General features: G+C 34.9%; 1 protein-coding gene and 2 long non-coding RNA genes across 5 annotated transcripts in view; 2 read left to right on the top strand and 1 right to left on the bottom strand.

The window, feature by feature from the left end:
- The window catches only part of LOC138137775 (uncharacterized), a 4,025-nt gene extending 303 nt beyond the window's left edge, over positions 1 to 3,722 (top strand). Inside the window, exons 2-5 of one of the 2 annotated variants that reach the window (XR_011161878.1) lie at positions 14 to 2,079; positions 2,137 to 2,246; positions 2,300 to 2,482; positions 3,582 to 3,722. This is a non-coding gene — a long non-coding RNA (uncharacterized lncRNA). Of the gene's footprint in view, positions 1 to 13; positions 2,247 to 2,299; positions 2,483 to 3,581 lie in introns of both variants that reach the window. The other variant, XR_011161877.1, reaches the window with a different exon arrangement.
- LOC138137769 (transmembrane protein 178B) overlaps positions 1 to 21,945 on the bottom strand; it is a 24,593-nt gene extending 2,648 nt beyond the window's left edge. The window contains exons 1-5 of one of the 2 annotated variants that reach the window (XM_069057319.1): positions 21,655 to 21,945; positions 5,642 to 5,771; positions 3,632 to 3,742; positions 1,664 to 1,801; positions 486 to 583 (exon numbers count right to left, since the gene is read on the bottom strand). In XM_069057319.1, the coding sequence (XP_068913420.1) occupies positions 486 to 583; positions 1,664 to 1,801; positions 3,632 to 3,742; positions 5,642 to 5,771; positions 21,655 to 21,780 (603 nt within the window). In that variant the 5' untranslated portion in view covers positions 21,781 to 21,945. The remainder of the gene's footprint in view (positions 1 to 485; positions 584 to 1,663; positions 1,802 to 3,631; positions 3,743 to 5,641; positions 5,772 to 21,654) is intronic. The other variant, XM_069057318.1, reaches the window with a different exon arrangement.
- Positions 17,243 to 19,298, top strand: LOC138137776 (uncharacterized). The gene is made up of 3 exons (XR_011161879.1): positions 17,243 to 18,531; positions 18,650 to 18,792; positions 18,847 to 19,298. It is a non-coding gene; the product is annotated as an uncharacterized lncRNA (long non-coding RNA).

Genomic DNA, 21,945 nt, shown 5'->3' with positions numbered 1-21,945 from the left:
ATGTTCATTTCAGACAAAACTGTGCAAAAAACAGTAACAGAAAAATGAGAATGACGTCATCACAAAAAATAGGAGGAAAAAGGTGAAATGAATAGCAAAAACGAATGAAGCGCGCGTTAAAGAGCTGCCGAATATATCATTAGAAATTAATAATTATAATCACAAATACAAGAAATTAAATTGACAGTGAATTTTAAATCTGATTAACACTCATCTAGTCACCGCTGATTTAAGTGACATATGACATATGTGCATATGTCATTCTTGTCAACAACAATAATTACGTATTTTCAGTGATCTTTTGCTTTTTCATTGTGTTTTACTTAGTTTTTCGAGTATTTATTCGTTTTCAAGTCCTAAAGAGCTTTCTGTCCACATTTTAAATAATGCTTTCGTCATGACCACGGTTTAGAAATAACTAGGGGAGCCCCCTGGCATTTCTAGAATGCAGATCCCGGACTAAACCATCCTCGATCTCGACTTACGTTGTCCCATCGCTGATAAAATTCCTCGCCGACGACTTTTTCTTTTTCGTAGTATTCAACACCATGCCAGAGACCCATCCCGCCGGCACTCAGCAGACCTGAAACGAAGGTGATCGTGGTTTAAGAGCAAAAAGAATACCGAGAATGATCAGTTGTAATAAGCTTGCATTGTTGTCGTACTCCGAAAATTGCGCTAACAGTCGATCTGTGTATCATCGCATTGAAAAGGATTCCAGGGATTCGTAATTAGCGTTGACTGCGTTGCCATACAAGTGATGAGTCAATTGCACATTACAGGCAGGTTTAGTGTCATCTGCTTTGTGAGTAAACAAAAAGGGCACACGTGCAACCATTGTTGACTTGTTACTATTGAAAAGCGAACAGAAAAGACGAGTTGGAATTGAGGAGGCGTATAAAATGGAATTTTAAAATTCGCAGGATTGCGAACAAGAGGAAGAAAAGCGTCGGAGAGTGTGAACAAACAGACAAATGAGACAATGAAATGTTTGTAAATAAATACGCAATGATGAAAAGGTCTTGTAGTGTACAGATTAGAAACAAATATTAAAATTTCTTGGGTCAGGTCTGGGCAAGGTGACTCTTGACCTGTCCTGAAAACCTCATAACGAATCAAATGCAAACATGGCCATTTCTAATGTAAACTTATCGATTTTCCATTACGAAGAAACAAGAAATATAAGCATGGATAATCGTTAAAAAATCTTCGTCGAGTCGATTAAAATGCAATTTCTGTTCAAGCGATATCTGCCTTCCTCCAGTTGCCGTCTGTTCGCTGCATTTCCTTTAACTAATCAATTTAATAACGCACTTCACCATTAATTTGTGAAGCGTGTTTCCGCCAAGTAAGCAATCGTTTCCTTTCGCAGCACCAAATCTACTCCGATCACATTACAAGACCTGCAATCCTGCGACTGCTTTGTTTACTTCTAAACAAAGAAATCACGACCCATCCCAGTTCCTTTGAGTCCTTTGCCAAAGTGAACGCGTCTACTCACAATGCACAATCAACGTTACCCACTCGCAAGGAATAACAATTATCACTGTCTCTAAAGCAGTACTTTCAGGTTCGATTGGGTGAATTGTTAATGCGGCAAATCAACCGTAGCAAAGGTCGACGACTTCCGCCGATTACAATTTTTTCCAGACACTCTGCTTACATGCTAACAGCATCAGGATGGCCGTGGCGGTGATGTTGCTCGGGGACCTCCTCCAACATCCCGTCACACCCGTGCAGAAGGCGGCGAAGACGGCCGCAAAGGCGAGGCTGAAGAGAGCGATCATCGAGCGGCCCATATCTGGAAGAGAGAAAAATCGTATCCGATGCTCGTTCTAGTTTAGATCGTGGCCACTGTCTTGTTACAATTTATTCTCATTTCAATGTTGTTACCGCTAAGACTAATGGATGTAATATGTTTATTGTGCTGGCATATAACGGACCTATTAAACGTACAGCTAAGTTCAATCCGCATCGACAACGGTCAACAATTTCTGACACAGATTCGGGGGTGAAACGAATAGGGCACCGTTCTACAAACATTTTGTCACAATGAAAAGGAGATCACAGTACATATAAGTATTCCACAAAACAATACACCAACTCTTGTATTAATTTTTTCTTTTCTTTTTTTAGCATTTACGGATCTGGTTGCTCAACATTACAACATTTTCTCTCTAAAATGTTACACCAGCGCCATTGCAATAATCAATCATTTTAGAGAGACACTGTGTAGATAATAGTTGGTAAGATTTCTTGCCTATTCTTTGACATGTCCCCTTTTACAAATGTGTTACAGATATTGTAGTCATTTGAAGTGTTAAACCTTTTTTGCTGAAAGGTGAACTCTCTACAATAGAAATTATCTTTATTTCTCAGAAACTACCTGACGAGAATTGTGACAAGATTCAGCCGAGTAATAACATCCTTAAACAGACTTGAATGATTCATGTTGAGAATTTAGAGACATATTTAACTTCTGGTAAGCGATACTTAAGATTTTAATCGAAAAAATTCTTGGCTGGATTACGTAATGATCACTGGAAATCAACCAATCTGCGACTAATTTTTATTTGGTACTATTTTGGGTTTAGAAATGAAAAAATTGTATCACGTAATTCTTAAATCATGCTTAGTTTTTTGAATCCCTGTTTATCACAAAATAAAAAGAAAAATTAACAAGAACACTACAGTCGGAACGTTATGGATGTGGATTGGGGACTTGTCGTTAAGTTCTAGGGTTAAGTTGGCACTACCAGCAAAAGTAACTAGGCGCGCTAATAAGGTTATTGGAATTTATGACAGATCTCACTAATGTACAGTTCAATCATAAGTTTTAAGCGACCTTGAGTTTGACAATCCATATCCAAAACATTTCGAGTATAGTTCTTTACATTTTTAATTACATAATTCTGTTATTTTCGGCAACGGTGACATTTAAAATTAAAACATTTTTTTGATTCCTGCCAATGCCAAAGGACCTTTTGATGTTTTCGGACATCCAATAATTTTTTTCTAGGTGAAATGACAAAGCGTTTGATTTGGAAACAGTAAATAAAAAACAGAAGATAAGTTGTGTGAATGTAATATTTGTAAATATCAACTAAAAGTGAAGTTATATTTGACTCTTCTTTTACGAAATATCAGTACAGTGACAGTTTGAGATCTCGTAGGATTTATAGCACTTTCCTTTTACCGAAGTTTTATCTCGTTAAATTTACATTAACTTTTAATGCAACACTTGGGTAATTAAAAATGACTGGTGGAATCTTAATACGAGGTAGAGAAAATTCATTTAGTTATTCATACTTTGTCTGAGATGTGTCTAAATCTCATCCCTGTATATTGTAGGTAATTAAGCAAAATAATAAAAGTAAAATATTTGAGTCAATTTCTAGTACAACTAAAAAAAAATAAGTAACATTGAACACTTTTGGTAGTAAGTCCAAGCCAGAAAAGCTAAGACATGACTTTGAGAAATAGCAACAGGTTCGAGAGAAATGCTGTCCCTGTTGATACTTTTGTTAATTTATTTACATTATCGTTTGAAGTGTATTTTTCAATTTTTTTATTTTTTCTAGAGGATTCGTGAAATCACTTTTTTTTGGAAACGGCATCATGATTCACTTACGCAGTCTGGCCCACGCATCATCCGTGAAGTCTTTGGTCTCGTTGTTCTCGTCCAAGAAGTAGTAGTTGATGTTGTTGCAATGGGTCTCCACGGGACTCAGGTACGTTTTCACTGAAACAAAACGGCAATAAACAACGATAATTTTTCTTACTCAAAAACTCTATCGCAATCCGCGCATTCTGCAGTTTCATCAAACCAGTTAATTGCTCTCCATTGTTCGTGTAATTATGCAAAGAGAGAAATAAACTGGTTGCGAAATCGTTGCCAAACTGGAATTTTGTTAGTTTAGACCGGATGTCTTGGAGAAAACTGGTAGTAGCGCAATTATCCCGAACACGCTCTTTGCTGAATGATTTTTTTTTCGAACGGAGGAGAGCTGCCGTGAAAACGGTCTGCGTTTTGCGTAATGGTACGTTTTTGGTGGTTTTGCATGTGGTTTTGTTGGGAGGAACGTGACGGTGAGTGAATCATCCATCGGTTCAGGACTGGTTGCTGGAAACGTGATCCCACGATGGAATTGGAATGGTTTTGGTGGTGTGCAGTAAGGCATTGACATTTGCAGAGTGGAGTTTCTGCTGGTTTTGTGATGGACGTAAACAAAAATTATTCAGAAGCAAAAAATGAGAAGAAAAATTGGAAGTTTTTGTTCTAGAAGCGAAGGCTGAAATTAATTTTAGAAATTTGAGAATTTACGACGGTGAATGAAGCTTCGAAAATTTAAATTGATGATTGGATCGTGAAGATTTTGTAGGTTAGAAAATCGGCGGAAAATATCCATCTTTAATAAAGTCCAATGTGCTGAAATTAAAATCCAATTCAATAAGTACAAAAATGTGAAAATGAAGAAAGACATTTTAGATTTGTATAAAAACTGAAATGGAAAAAATAGAAAGGATGTTGAATAAATCCGGGTAAAAATGCTTTTAATGTTGTTGATTGTGGGGAAAAAATGGTACCATTTAGATTCGATGGGCTGGAAAAACATCGTCACGAATATGTAATTAATACTGGATAAAAGAATTATGTATTAACAGAGAACGCAAAACATTCGTAAAAATACAAATCTCTTCCCAAGTTTCTCAAATAAAAGCTGTTTAACAGTGCCAATTAAATACATAATAATACATCATTTAAAAGGACAATGAGAACTGTGAAGTTAGGAAAGAACAATACACAAATGAAGAACAAAAAAGAAAAATTAAGAGGCAAAAACTCTAGAATGTTTTTTTACCTGCATTAAAGAAAGGGCAAATAAGAATTTAAAAAAGAACAAAATATGTAAATAATAATGATTCCATAGATAAATTTAAAATATATCAGAAGACTTCAAGAAATAGTGTTATCAACAAGGATAAAAAAGACAGGTAAAAAAAATACGAAGATATTAAAGAGTCGTTAAAATTAAGACAATTTCCAGGCAAATTAATAATTATTTATTATCGAAAGGTATAATAAAAAATTGTGAAAAGTAATGTTTTAATAAGAAATTTAAATTAAAAATAAAGGTCATGAACAAATGAAAAATGAACATTATTTTTACAACTAGTAAATGAGAAAACAATAATTGAAAGATTTAATAACACTTTACGGTGATGATGTACTGATGTAGACAGTCAAGTTTGAAGGAAAAGAATTGCACAAGAGAAAAAACCTCTAAGGTTACATAAAGACAGGAATCTTGCAGCTTGAATGCGTACGAGTAAAAAGATAATGAAATATTATACGCCTTTATTTATTATTCCTGCCGTGGCCGCATGTTGCCTGTCCGAGCCTCGTTTCTTTAAAATTTTCCTCCACCTGTGCCAGCCATCATCAATAAAATCCGCACCGTCCTAAATTTGCATCTCATCATCGAGAGAAAGTCGAAGCCGCGAAGAATAAACCAAATCAAAGCGGTCACATTTTTCAGCGCGATTTTTTCAAGTAATTTATGTTCTCTGGCACGCCGTTTAGAAACTCGACAGTTTAAGAGCCATTATTCTTTCACACGTACGCAACAATTTTACACACCTGTGGGAGGCCTTTCTTTGGGATAGCATATCCTGAAGAGTCCTTTCGTCCTCGTGTAAAAGTAGTACTTGGAGTTGACGCTGTCGAGGAGCGCTCGACTGTGCTCGTCCGAATGTTGGCTTAAAGACTTCTGCAACGACAAACAAGAAAATCAACAATTAGCGGCTCAACTTAAGCCGGCGACTTGCAAGAAATTAGCTGTTGTTTTACGGGCGTGGGCGAGCCAAGGACGGCCGCGCATTCCGATCTGCTTAAGAAATACCGCAGGTAGAAGGAACACAATTAGATGACGGAACCGAAACATACTCCAAGCAAAGCTGCATCTTTATTTTTACGGGTGTGAATAGCGGCGCGATTTTGACGGTTATTACTGCGATATTTTTATTTTACGCTACGTTGCGTACTTATGTACAGTTCTGCTCTATGGTAGTAAAAATGATGCGGTTCGTAGAAAAAAATCTGGTGCGCTTGTCAAGCGAGAAATGGCGAAACTAGAAGTATTATGCATTATAATGACAACTGACTTGATTATTATACGGACATTATAGCGGAATATGTTAAAAATTTCTGGGTAGTAATGGTTTTGGTTGTTAGGAAAAGATGTCATCGCATCTATTATGGCTTCAGATTTGACTATAAAAGTGAGTAATTGCAGTTTTCAACTAGATGGTGGCCGACTTCACACGACCAGATACAAGTCTAGTGTCGGTAAATACCTACATATATTTTTATAATGGAAGTAAAGACCAGCAAAGACACAAAAAGCAAACTAGAACAAAGAAAGTACCTACATACAATAAAATATTAAACTAGGAATAAAAACAAGTTAAGAAGCGATTAGAATAAAAGAATAAGAAATGTCAAGAAAAAAATGATCGAAGTAATCAAATCAGTAAAGAGCGTCTCTGAAAAACAAAAAAATTCAACAGTTTCAGCATGATTCAAAATTATTTTGGTTTGAGAATGGTTCTTATGTGAATGAGTCATAATGAGTAACATTTGACCGTGCTGCCATTCTGTAACTACGGTTCTGTAACACAGTAAATTAGAAGTTAGGTTATGTGAATCTTTGTCTGTTTTATGTGGAGTGATGTAACGTTACGCCACGTGTTTCCACGTTTTTGTTTTTCACAGCGCTCTTGACCATAAATTTTTTGAAGCAAGAAAAATATTCAATTAAAATAACAGCACATTTATGACAGTCTCATCAATAAATTATGCATAATTCAAATAAAAACCGGGACAGATAAAAGAATAAACAAGATTTTTGGTTTGTTTTTTCTTATAAATTAAAATATAGACCTACTTGGAAAGAGTAGAGCAATTTACATAATAAATTATAGACTATGGAAGGAATTTACGAAAACCTTTTAAATTACAGATGCTGTGATTGGAGAAAGGATTTAGGAGCAGTCTAAATTTGCGACAACTTTTCTTGGCTCATATTTTCTTTTTTCTATTTCTTTGAATTTATTCAATAAAATCAATTGATTTTTATAAAAGAAACAAAGATAAACAAGTTAAGAAATGATATATGACGAGGAAGTTAATAAAGGATGTTAAAGTGTTGTAATGGTGATTAATAGAATTATGTAAATGATAACACCTAAAAAAAAAAAGAAAGGGAAGAACATGGAAATAATTACAAGTGACAGCGTTTTCAGAAACTTACGGAGCAATTAATAGTAAGTTATGCAAGCAGTTAGAATGTGGAATATACAGGGTGTTTTTTAAATGCTAGTACAAAAAAAAAAACTGGGTCATATGGAGTCCTGAAAACCATTTTTTTTTAATCTAAAACGGTAGGGGTAAACTAACTCTGTCCATGTACATTCTACGCCACAGACACAACAATAGTAAGCACTAAATTAAACCATAGCAACCCGACAATTCTATGAACAAAAATACAACAAAATGTATGTTGTTGCTTGACAACCCCAATTACATTTTTAATTACTTTAACTTTAATTAAGAAGCGTATTGATAATTTTAACCAAAATTTAGTTTATTTTTATCTCGAAAACGAAAAGACTTTTTTAGATAATTTTTGTATGTATGAGTTCTACTCATCCTCACCTATTACCAGTATTTTTTTGTGCTGGCATTTAAAAAACACCCTGTATTGCTTTAGGAGGCAAAATAAAATAAAAATATTAATATTCTGTAAATAATTCATTTAAGACGTTAAAGATACAAAAGGAATACAGAAAATGTGATATGTAACAGGTTTAGATGTGAAAACACTGATTAAGTAATTAAGTAAATACTAAGAGAATAAAAAGCGATATTAAAAGGTCGCGAGAGAAAGAAAAAGAGAAATGTCAGCAGTAATTTACGGGCTATTCAAAACACTACATGGTACAGTAGAATTTTTGAATTAAAAAAGCAAATATAGTTGAAAACAGAAAGATAAGGAAAGAGAATAGAAATCTTGAAATGACCGAAGAGAAATCGGAATGAATCGCTTTTTTAATAAATTAATTAAAAATAATTGACGAAAAAAGAGTAAATATTTAAAAGCACTATGAAACCGAAAGATTGGTGACTAATTCAGATAAAAACTAAAAGAACCAAACAGCAAACAGCAATGTCCTCATGAAATGAAACGCTTGAAATTGTCAGATTTACAATTACTGAAATTACACATCACCTACTTTAGAAGACACAGAGCATTGTGCATCAAAATTAGCCACAATTTGTCCACGACTTTTACCTTTAAAGTGAAATGTGAGATATTTACGCGATGTTGATGTCTAATGAACAATTTCACTTAACAAATGTCCGGGGAAATTAGAGCTTCAGCACAATACAAAGAATGTTTAACCAGTCGTCAAACTTTTTGAAAAATATTCTTGACAGCTAGTAATTAACGGCTAATATTTAATTCCGCAGTTCAAACAAAAAAAGTTTCTTTGTCTTCACACTTTACGATAAGTTTTACGGCAATAATAACAAAGTATCAGTTGCATCAATAATTTTAAGATCGCTTTGTGGAGATATTTTAAAACAATACTTAAATTTTATTTGTTGCAATATGAGAATATCCGGTGAAATGGTATAATGTACAGTTTGGATACAAAGATTAACATCAGTTTATTTCAGAAGTTTGTCTTTCCAAAACATAAAATTAACGAAGTGAGATCATAATTAAATTATGTTCACAATGAATTGAAATATGAGTGTGGCAAAAGTAAAAAAATAAAGTCTTTTGAACAAGTTTCTGTAATTTTTTACCTTTAGTTAAATAGTCAAAATAATCCCACGTGTTCTATCGGGTTTAAATCAGGGGATTGAGGAGGCCAACTCGTAACAGTTATTCATTAATCTCTGAACAAATTTGTTAGGTTTAAATACCAACTTTTTCTACAAAATATTCCAATTTGTATTACCCAAGATCTGATTAAATGGTGCGAAACCACATCGCAATGAGATGAAATGGAACAAACCTCATCAAACAATAATGACAACAAATAAATAAAAAGCGATAGTAACAATTTTTCTATTTATAGAATTATATATAAGTTATTATATATTAAGTAAGTAATTATGTATAATATATTCATTTTGATTGTGACCACTCCCTAGTAACTTTTCAGTTGCTAGGTTATTGATAGGGAATTTTAGATAACACTAAATCCAGTCGCAGTTGGCAACTCTCGGAGGCGCCATTTTGACAGAACCGTCACGCTCACACATATATTTAATACTACTACTACTGGCGTACATTTTATAAAACATGATATACAGTGTATTTTTAAAATGTACCGAAATTTTACCTACGAGGTTGTAGAACAACGTAGAAAACTAAAAGCAATTTGAAAAAATTGTAGCTCAAAAAATAAATGTCTTTTTATTTTTTGACAGATTTTTTAAAATATTTTTTCCGAGTTCTACATGAAGCCAGTAGCTCGTGGTTAAAATATCTGTACAACTTTCAATAACACCCTGTATGTATGTTCTGCACTTCGTCCCGGATTCAAAAAGTTTTAGAACCACTGATTTAAGTCTTGTAAAATAATCCCTACTGAATGTAACAACATTTTTGAATATTTGTCCCACTGTGCATACACCAAAAAATTTCCCTAACCTTAATTTTCGTGTTTAATTGTGTTCTAACCGAATCTTTTATCTGTAGGTCATCACACATACACATTGTTGATGCTGAACTTACAAATTCTACTTTTTTTTTAACAAAAATATTTGGTAAACAACAAGAAAGATTAAATATTTAGCACAAAAGAGTCAAATACGTTTTACTGTTTAAATGTGATGGATCAAGACATAACACGACTCCTCAAACTGAATTTCTTTAGTTGCTTTCGTTGCGAGTTACATCACATTTTTGGCAATCGTCTCCAAGAGACTTTAGAGCTATTTTAACACAATAATGAGGACAACTGTAAATATTTCGTCCAGGAAGTGGTTTACTTAGAGTCCGCGCTGTCAACTGCGCCACATTAGAAAGCATTGTCCAATTAAAAATGCAAGAATGTATCCATTCTGGGAATATTCAAACGCTGGGAAACTCTTTCCCATACTTTATTGTATCATGAAAATTACAAACCGACTCGAAATTTCACTAGCACCGGTGCATATTTACCGCGGCAGTTAGCAGGTCATCACCAGTGATTTATCTCTTTCGGTCTTACATTTTCTAAATGCCACGAGAACACCAACCCGACCATTTAAATATTGACAGTGGCTAAACGCGATAAGCCACAATTTCTACACCAGCTTTACGTGGAAACCTCACATAATGCATGTAAAGTGTGCCACAGCTGCGCCGCAACACATCCGGAAAACATTTACAATTATCGGCGAAAAACGCCTCGACCAATGAACAAGACCTCCACCGGTGAACCATTTTTCCGCGTCTCGGCTGAGCAATTTTAAAAGTGACCGAGTGAAATCCGCTCCTTCGGCGACTTTCCAAAGGCTATCCTCGCAGAGAAGCGACGATTTTGGCAGCGGAGCGTGTCAGAATCGTCCGGTGATTTCGACGCCGGATCAAGAGGCGAAATTGGCTGCGGTTTTGCGGTGATTTTTCTTCACTTTCGTTCGTTCTTCGACGTGAATGAGAATCGAATTTGTTGCGTGTTCGCGCATTCGGGAACGCTATTTCTATTCTAATGGAAAGTTTCAGTCGGACAGTGGCAGGAAATCGAGTGTGATGCGGTCGGAATGGCGATTATTATATAGAGGGTGGACAATGGAAGTGCTTTCGACAGGCGAGATATGACAGTTGAAAGGGAAACGGAGTCGGCTGGCAGCGTTTCTGCCATGTCAATGTAATATATGACGTAGAAAGCGAAGAATAACGTAACGGAATCGTTGCAAAATTCCGGGCTGGGGATTGAAATGAAACACGAAGGCGTCCGAAGAGTACAGAATATTTGTAGATACGTTTGAAAGGCGAACGTGGAGAAGGATCAAAGTAGCTCATGAAAATGCATAGCCTTCTTTGACTAAGAATTGGAAGTTTTAATTGAAGAATTTTTTGGTTCACGGCTTTAATTAGGATCTTTTAAATTGTTTATTAAAAATTAGCTTGAAATAAACTTTCCCATGTGAGGATTTTAAATGTTAGAAACCACATTCCACAAGAAATATTTTAAGTATTTTGGTTTATCGATTGTCTTAAGTTCATGGACTAGCTATTGTAAAATTGTATTCTTTAGGTCGTGGTCTAATTTACATAATTAAGAAGTTATAAGTCGAAGAAAAGGTTTAGTTAATTTAAATGGAAATTTTGTTGTGATAATATCTAAGTAAAGTAATTCGAGGCTAGACAATGGATATCAAATTTCCAATTTTAATTAGTAGAGACCATTGAAAAAAATATATCGGAATTTGTGTTATTTCGAAAACTTTTTACTGTAGATATGTCAAGCGGATATGATGTCAATTCTAAATAATTTGTAACTTTCTTTTATTGGGTAAATTATGCAGAACTAATTTCAGTTGTGACACAATACCGTCACATTCTCATTAAATTAGTATTCATCAATTTTTGGAGGTACTAAGTGGCGCTTAAGTCATTCAAAATTCAACGACAAATTTAGCAATGCCTTGAGACTGTTTACCACTTTTTTATTGTTGCAAAGTGAGAATTTATGTTGACTTGCAAAGTTTGACGAGGAACAAATATGTAACTATAATTTTTTTTGCGAATTTAATTAACTACAACATGTCTCTCATTAATTTTAATTTCAATTATTTTTTTTCTATTCTGCATCGTTCTACCAGTTTTTCTTCTATGTTCTATTAAAAGGTTGTGAATGTTACTCTCCATAGAAGAATTTATTTATATGTAATAGAATTAAAGAAATGGAAATGGTGTCACAATAAAAAATATTTTTGTCGAATTTTATACAGTGGTTCTAAAAATGGCAGAGTAGGTGCTATAATCTGTTTCAAAATCAAAAATCCACCACACTGCATTCTACCTCGAAAATACAACTGAAAACGTCGCCAACTTTTGTTTTTAGTATGTGTCAGAAAAAAGTGGGGTTATGAAAGAAAACTGTTGAGAGTTGGTTAGGTCGTAATTCATCGTGTTTTTTTATTCTCATTTTATTATGTCACTCAAAAGTTATGATACAGTAGCCACCACCTTTTTGTACATAATAATTATTTTGTGTTACGTAAATAAACTCAACAGTTCAATGTCAAATTTTGGCGGGAGATTGGGCCAACCCAAAAAATGAAACTTATTCTAGGGATTTCTTTTTTCTGCCAACATAATTCAACAGGATTTTTGATTTTGAAACATATTATACATAAAATTTTAAATTTTGACCTTTTTTTCTTAAAATTGGACGTAAAGTAGGTAAATTTGTTCAAAATAAATTGTGCCTTTTTTCCACAATTCAAGAGAAACAATTTAAATAAAGTGGACAATAAATAAATAAAAATAAATGAAGCCAGTATGTGTGTTGTACATTCATTAACACAACTCAATTATTTTTGTTCTGTTAATGGTTATATCGAGTCAGCCTTGGAAATGTCGGTGATTGAACTGCACTGATAAATTGTCTAATAAAATAAAACTAACAAATGAAAAAATAACGACACTCACAATTTTTAAATGAGGTTCTATTATTCAAAATATGTAAACTAAAAAAAATGCTACAAGGATATTTATTTTATTACATTGTACAAAGTGTCTATAAAAGAACGTAGGTATATCAAGAGTCCTGTGGAATTGTGAGGCTCTATAATTTGTATTGTGTCAAACTACGTCGATCCGTCAAAACCGTCAAATGACAAATGATTAAATCTTAGTGTCAGTTGTGAGTTCGACGTCTCAGTTGTTTTTCTTGTGATTTTCTTCAGTTTTTCTATATTCTAATTACTTACTTTTCATCTTACAACAGTTTTTATTAAAAACCTGTCATTAATGGACGGACTTACATAACCTCTGTTTTTCTATTTATTACCACAATGTGCTACACAACGGCAAAAATCAAATATGTTCCACAGTACCTACCCTTGATATACTTACGTTCTTTTATTTGGATTATTAATTCACGAGAAATAAAGACCGACTCGTAGATTGATTCGTACAATGAAATTAATCGCATTTTTTGTTAATAGTAATTTAAACTTTTAAATAACTGAACAAATATTATACAATATGATCAATAAAAATAGGGACACGTGGCGGCTGTGAATAACGAAACTTCTGAAAACATGTGACGTAGCTTCAATGATACGAACATCTGTGACTCACCTTTTTTTTGTTCATTTCCATTTTCAAAATAGGATCCTGTCATGAATAATTCGTGTTCTCGAGTAAAACCATTTTTTAAATAATACATATTCACATAAATGTCAAAATTGACAAGTGACAGTTTATTAAGTTACGCCCCACGTTTCCAGAAATTTTGTTTTCCATAGCGGTCCTTTATCTTTTTTCCTGTTAATCATATTGTATAAAAGTTTAGCTTTTTTTAAGTATCCGTTTGTATTTCATTGTGATAAACACTTTTAATTTAGGTATAATTAATTATCAGTATCTAATAATTAAAGCTGTGTGAATTAACCTACGACTTGACTTTTGTTTTCCATGTCTACTTAATTAGGATATACAACCAACAAGATATTTTAGAGGTTTTTATTAGATTTTTTAAAATCTGTTGATTAATTTTTCGCTAAATGGATGTTACAAAATATGAATTTTCTGGGTTAATAAAAGAAATCAGTTTTGCAAGTTGCGTGTCAGAAACTAATCCGTTAATGTCTATTTGAGACACGGTTGACGTTTTGTTCATATTTGTAGGTTTAATTTTAGATTATATAGATTAAGTAACGACAAGCGTGTTCCAAACCACAGCCCACTGTAAACGCAAGAGAATATATGGGGAAAATCAGTTTTTGACACGCTCTGGTGATCTAGGGATATTTATGTTTCTTCTTTACACATGTGCAAAATATTTTTATTAGTTGTGGAGTATGCATCATCAAATCAGTAAAAAGATACACAATACTCTTATCTTAGGACCATTTACGCTTTTTATTTAACAAATCGTTCGAGAAAGTTACCGATGTAGTCTTCCGCTAGTTGCTATTCGATCACAATTACTTTCCAAAATACAAATTAATAACAACGGTTCGAGCGGAGAACCTTGCGGTCAGGATCAATCAAAACCACATGCTACAATATCGTCAATAGTTATCGGATAATTGTCTTTTGTATTTTTCAACACGCTCTAAACGAGCATAAAGGTAAAAGTAAGCAATTTAAATTTCCAATGGAATTCCGCAGAGGTCGGTCCTTGGCCCACTCCTCCAGCTGCCACAATTAGTTTCCAAATATTGATATATAGGTTTGGTGTGAACATTGCCAACCCGAAACAGTGATTTCTGCAACGGAACGAACCCGACACGGTGTTGGCTTCCGCGAGCAATCGTCTTATCTCCCATCAACTCTTCCTTTTCGCTTCGCACCTTGACGAAACCCACCCGAGAGTGTTATCAAAAAATGTCGAAAGACCACAGCCGCGTACCAAACGGAGTGTTACGTAACCGCATTCCACAGGATCGATCGTACCTCCCAACAACCTTATTATAAGCAAATTAGTTCGAAAAAAAACAAACCTAATGACAGCAATGGAACCTTTCATTATGGCTCGTTAAACAACGGTCCAATTTTGACAAGGCCTGACGAAAAGGAATCGCACATGGAAAAAACGAAACGAACGAGTTCCTTTACAGGTGAGGCCAGATCAACCGTTATGAATGCCTGAATCACGTTTCGGCATTAACGTGCGAATCATCCTGTCTAGGAATCCATCGGACCACCATTTAGGAAGAAGAACAATCAGTGCGGGTCAGCGACGGTGCTGGAACGTTTTTCCTGCGACGTTACGGTGTCACCCACTCTTCCTTGCCTTCGGTTCCGTTTTCCGGTGCAATTTGCATCGAACTGTCCGAGAATAGGTGGCTTAAGTCGGTCAGATAATTGCACGCGATTCGATATTAATCATCCGAAGACAACGGCCGTTCGACGAGAATGCAGCACGTTCTACTTTTGCCGTAATCGGTAGAGCCGTGTCCACATGCATGAAGATTGAAAATAGTCCGGCCGTTTGTTCCGATAGGCAACGGACGCAGATCTAGAGCGAGATATTTGGATTTCGAATGAGTCGAAAAAAGACATGTTTGTAATGGGTTCTTCAAGGAGAGCATGTGGTGGACGAGGTGCCGCAGGGATCCGCTTCAGAGCCATTGTTGCGTTTAGATGGTTTCAAACAGCTTCGAGATTGTTTTATGTCTTAATTCGAAAATATGTAAGCGCACAAATAAAAACCAAATAGAGCAAAGGGCAAAATAATTGTGTGTTGACTAGTTTTCTCTCGGTGGAATTCCTCCGATGGCTAGGACGTAATTGTTACGATAGAAGGTGTAAATTCCGGCGTAACGAAAAAGATTGATGATTCTAAGTGTTTAAATAACGAAACAATTTCTCTTGTTTATGATCAGTTATATTTTTATCTGTTTCTTTTTATTTACCATTCTTGTTATATTTTTCTTCTTATAATTCCTGTTGCTTGTCCTCTTTCTGTCTTTTCCTATTTTAGTCTTTTCTCCTTTCTTTGCAATTTTACAATTTCTGTAGATATCAGAACTTAGCACCTTTAGACCGAATGAAGCAAACAGAAGAAACAGACTAATCAATCTATGTATTTTCTTTCACCGTCTTAAGATTTGCTAATAATAAAAGAAGAAGGAAATAGAAATAGACGATGCGAATGTAGGTCATTTTATTTTTGTGTTTCATGTTTTTCCAAAGAAAATTTAATTCACAATTCACAAACGAAAACCTGCTTTCCCTAACGGTAGTCAGTTTTTTCCAATATCTTCTATCAAAAGAAGTGATACGGACTGATAACTGACTGATAAAAACCAAACTAGGTTTCTTATTGTTTTCAATGCTGCGAATATATTCTCTTTCTCATTTCCCTTCATTTTCATCATCTAAGTACAGTCGTGAGCAATAAATTTTGGTCATCAAGGTCATTTTTTGACGCAATCGAAAATGCTCCATTTTAAAACAGTCGTAAATATCATAACCTATCATCATGTTGTATGACATTAATTGTCATTTTTGTTCTCATTTTTTTGACACTTTGCTGATATGGGCATAATCAGGCAGGGAAAATTTTCAAATTTGTGACAATCTAACCAAATTTTGAAATGACATTGACGACCAAAATTTATTGCTTGCGACAGTACATATTCTGATGCATATTTCTGTTTTTCCTGTTTATCGTTTCTAGTATCGGGTGATTTTAAATAAACGTGACTTTTTTTCATAGGTTGGTAATATTATTGTTGGTTATTCTGCTTTTAAATGTGATACTTTGACGTAAACATAGGCGTCCTCGCCTATTTGACACAATTTATTAATAGATAAAATGTCAAAATGACGTGCGTACGCCAATGTGTTGATTAAGGTATCAAGTTTACCAAAATAATTTATGAAAAATGTTCCCAACTTAAGAAAAAAAGTCACAATCATTTAAGATCACCCGGTAGCATTACAAATTGAATTGTGAATCTACGAAGTAAATTTAGTAAATATCGTGCGATCTATTGAATTTGTTATTAAAGTTGGCGCTGGAACTGTCAAGACATGTCTAGTTCTGAAATATCGCGACAAACGTCACATTTAATGACAATTGTAAAACAGAAAACGGCGAATTAAGGATTCGAGGGATTAAGAGAAAAATTACAATGGTAATGTTTATTTTATTAAACAATGTTACAACATATTATGGTGAAAATGTTCACCATTTTGTTTTAAGCACAAACGGGCCCTTCGTTTAACTTCATTGATATTGATATTATAGCATTTTGATTTTTATTGATTTATTTAAATAAGTGTATCGATTCAAAAAAACTTACGGCTTCAGTTCCAGCGCCAACTTTAATAACAAATTCAATGGATCACTCGATATAACATTTTAAACATTTAGCACACGAATGACAAATATTATTGAATTTGTTTCACGGCTACTAGATTATTTTGTCATTGACTGTTACCAACCCACGCAAAAGTCCCTAGTCTAATATGAAAATTTGAGCAGCCGAAATTTCAGGAATTAAAGTAGATAAAATTCTCTTTTTCGTATAATTAAAACACATACTTCGGGCAAAAATTCTAACATCCTTCCTCTGTTGTTTTTCAGCATCAAGATTACTTGCTGCGCTGAGTACAACCCAAAAATGTTTCACTGGATTCGAATTTGAATTGTATGGTGGCAAAATGTTTCCAATTATGAAATAAAAATGGTAAAATAACGGATTACGAAACGCCTGCATGCGAACAAAGAGAAATTTAGATAAGAAATGCGATTCTCGTCAACCTGAAGCCCACAGCCCGAACAAGCGAACCTACTTTAGTCGAATTATGGATCAAGAGTGCAAATTAATTTCGGCTAGACCAGACTCGAGGGTGAACAAACTTGTTTGCAGTGTCACACTGAACGGTTTCGTCGACTTAATTAGTCCAAATAATGTCACTAATAATAATTCAGAATTATGTTCGTCGATACAGTTAGGATTCGCGCTGTTTGCACACACGGAAAGGAATGTTATTTGTTGCGTACGAGATCGTCGTAACATGGCCGAACCCACGTCGCGAATGCCGCAGATTATGTAACAACAATTATTATTGTAGGATGCATTACTTATTTATATGGATATAATATACGCCCATCGTACGGGTACCACTGCACAAATTCCGGATGTCTCCAGAGTGAGGAAGTCGAGGTCAAGGACCCGAAGCACGCGCGACATCCTTCCAGCACCGAAGGAAATTCAACCACCGAAGGACCTGCTCTGCGAAAAAGCGACACAAGTGCGAAATTCAACTGAAAAAGGGAGTCAAGACCGAGGGCAACTGACAGATGCTGATTGACGATTGACAAGTGACGTTTGTTGTTGACAAGTGACATTAGTGTTGACACTTGATCATTTTCATTCTTACAGTTAGAAGTTATTGTTGTCAGTTGTTGTTACTCTCCAAAGAGTACTCCAAATACTAAGATAATCTGACGGAAAATATAAATACATAGTAAGACAGGAAGACTCAGACGTTCATTATTAAAGCTCACAAATCAAGAGATTTTTCTCTGCTCGTTAAAGATGAAGCTATTATACCATTATGAAATTAGGAAAAGGTTCGAAATACCCAGAGGAAGCAATAAAATCTGATTTATTGTGGCACGTCGGGTTTTGGTTGGAGGAGAATGACTTGTTAGTAATTATATCAGGAATATATTCCACATTTCTTCGTCGTAACAGTTTACTACATCCATCGCCCAAATATGAGAGGTGCATTTCTCTAAATCCTTTTTTTCCGGTGGAACCATCAATATTTTATGGTACGGTAGCCAGTTCCGCTCCTTAGCGATATTAATGGCATCCAAAGAGAATTTCTATGCGTTTCATTTTTATTAAAATATTGTCAATTTAACTCTTAAGCAAACGATTAACTTTCAGATCTTTCGACTTTCATCTCGTCGAGTGCACGAACCTCTGCGAAAACCATTGTGGGTCATTATTCATGTGGCCTCGTTTCGGGACCATCAATGAAAATAAACCATTAATGTGTGGAGGTTATGACACCTCCACGTCTCGAACAGGTGTGTGATGCATAATTTTACATAAAAACAATAAATCTGACGCGTTTTCTTCAGACACCGCAAGCTTTAGCATTGCAAAAATCTGTCAAGGAAAGTCCTCGATGGATTTCCCATGGTGTGCGAAGAATAGAAACCGACGACTTGTCGGGTTAAAATTCCGACAACGCGAGCGTAAACAGTGTCTAATTGATTTTCTGGGTGTCAAGGTTTGCGGAAAAGCGCTCGAAGAGACTTGGTGCGTTCACATTCGAACCGTCACCATTACGAAAGAAGAATATTTTAAATGGTATCGAAAGGTTACAAGAACGAGACCAGATCTTCCTGCCAAGAGCAATCCTCGCGGTGTCGTTCCAAGCAGCTACGCAACTGCTAATTGAAGTAACAATAATTAACCTTGCAGCAACTAGATTCTAGAAAGTGGAAATTCTTTCAGTTTTGCATTTTTTTCAACCGTGTAATTTACATAAATAACAGCCTATAAAGTTGGTAATTGCGATTTGCCACCATTACGCTCATTTTTGTTGTACTGTGAGCGTTTTGTAACTCGTTTTGTAAGAAATCCGTCGCCTGCCAATATTATCATTCTTGTCTATCCCACTACAGCCGCATTCTATACGAACCGGTAATTACTGTTGATACGTAATTACGAGATGATGACTCTGTGAGCGAAAAATCTACATACAATGTCTTATGTTGTTTTTTAGAAGGTGTAGAGGCTACGCCTATCGATGTCTTTTTTTTTGCTAACCTCGACTAGCCTGTAGGACGAAATTAATATGAGAAGTCAATTAGATCATGCGTGTAAGAAATCTGTTGCGTAATGAGAATCTAAATAGGAAGAGTGGAATGCTGAATTTCGATTAATTATTGTATAACTGGACCACCTTTCATGAGTGATTGGTAAATGTACCGAGTTGATCGAAATCTCGAAGAGTTTCCTTGCTTGATTTAGGTACAAGAAGCTTGATTGTTGACTTTCTTGAGGACAAAAAAGGAAAAGTTGATTCTCCAAGAGATTATAAACAGTTTGCAGTTGCGTGTCGGGTGTAGATAATTTTATTTTTTATTTTTGTGTGTTTACTGTTTTTCCAAAGAAAAAGTCATTCAAGAAAACAAAAAAATGGACGAGAGCCTGCTTTCCCCGACGATAATGGATTTTTTCCAATTTTTTCAAAGGAAGTGAAACGGTCTGATGATTTGATGCTAATCTCGATAAAAACAAAACTGAGAATCAGCTTCATCGTTCTTGCGAATTTGCCATATTTAGGTTCAAAAATTTAAAGATTTTTTTCTTTAGGGAAAAAAACTGAAAACTGCATTTTCCTTAATTTACATTCTCAATTATTATCTTCATTTTCAAACGTATCTGTGCCATTTTTTATTAATTTCTTCTCTGTTCACATACCAGAGATCCACTAGTACCGTAATTTACGTCGAAAATACACGTGGCAACGTTGTTGAATTTAAATTCTTCCATACAACATATTATGTCAATTTTTAATTTTTTCTTAAACAAATCTATGTATTTCTTTTCACGACAATATAGCAAATGAAAATTTTCTAAAACATTGCTTCAAAATGACAAAATGTAACTGTCATTTCAGTTGTGCCAATTTAAATCAACAGTTAGTGGATCTTTAATTTGTGAACAGAGTATAGTCATATAAATTTGAAATGTTTATATTATTGATAAATTCAGCAAAATGTCTTCTACATTCGTGCATAGAAAATATTTTTAAAATGTATTTCGATCATTATTACTTTTTCCCCCATTATTGCTGATCATAAACATAGATTTTTGCAAAAAAACAACAAAAACATCACCATTATATTCCAACATAAAATTGCAACTGGCAACGCTGTTTAGTGTAAAATGAAAAAAGTAGATATGTACGATTATATTATCATTATGTCAATTTATCTCAAATTAATTGTGATGGATTTTTGATTTGAAAACGTCGATTCGACAATTTAAATTATGAGTTTTTTAGGCGCATTCAAGTCACCTAAATAAACAAAAATTACTAGGTCTGGTGATTTTTTTATTTGACAACCTAATTCAACAGGTGTTTCTGAAAAACCATGTTGCTTTCTAAGAGAGGAGATTTAAATTGTCCTTCATTGCTTTTTGGGATTTTAAAATCCTCTAACCCACTTTTGGAACAATGGAACGAAACAAATTGGCGGAAATTAATCGGACAAATACGCGGAGCAAAAAAAAACCTTGAAGGTCGTTCGAAGTTGCATTACGGAAGGATACCCGGCGGAACATCCAAAAACTGATTTGGCACGGGTATGTTAATCGATAGTCAAGGTCTCGACCCTCAAGCATTTAAATTTGTTTCAACAAATTAATGGTGAACACACAACTAATTATACCAAACCAGAGTGAATACGACGAGCTTTTACCATTTATTAAGTTATTATTCAGTCATACACGCTTAAGCATCGCTTAATTTAGTCACGACTTAAGTCACGGCCCAATTAAGCAAATGGCATCACATTTTTTATTTATACGGAATTCCATATCGTATCGTAATGGTACTGTGCGATTTATAATTTAATGCTGCCCAGCGACGTAACGGTAAACGCAAACGTATAATGCAAGAAGAGAGTCTTTTGTTTTTAGATGCTATACTTTTGCCGCACAGTGTGGTATTCGTCTCGGAAATTAGACAGAAATGAGGAACATGCTAGCAAAGAGTGGTTAATTATTTTCAATTTTGCGTTAATCATCGAAGAATTCACCGTGATGAAGACGACTGTAATAACAGTATAAAAAAATCCTTGACGTAATTACTGGAATTGTGCGATTACGAAACGCGTTGTTCTTTTGGGAAATTTTGAGGATTCGGTTCTTACCAATATGTTGGCCCTCTTCACTTCGATAAAGAGCCAGTTGTCGGTGGCGAAGGCGATGGCCAACAGAGCGACGGCGATGATGGAAGTGATCGTAGCCAAACTGAGAGTTACTGCAGAGCACGGCATTTTGAACGATGGAAAAATCGCCACAAAACAACACCAGATGAACACCAAAAACACGCTGAATCTACGTACGAAGGGCGATTTCAACTCCGGGTCATGTTAACAAGCCGCGTATGGAACTGTAACCGCTACCGCCGCAACGTACAACAAACTCTGAAAGTGGTCCTC

This window comes from Tenebrio molitor, chromosome 9 (assembly GCF_963966145.1).
Source record: "Tenebrio molitor chromosome 9, icTenMoli1.1, whole genome shotgun sequence".
NCBI classification, from domain to species: domain Eukaryota; kingdom Metazoa; phylum Arthropoda; class Insecta; order Coleoptera; family Tenebrionidae; genus Tenebrio; species Tenebrio molitor.
This window is presented reverse-complemented; position numbering and strand designations above follow the sequence as displayed.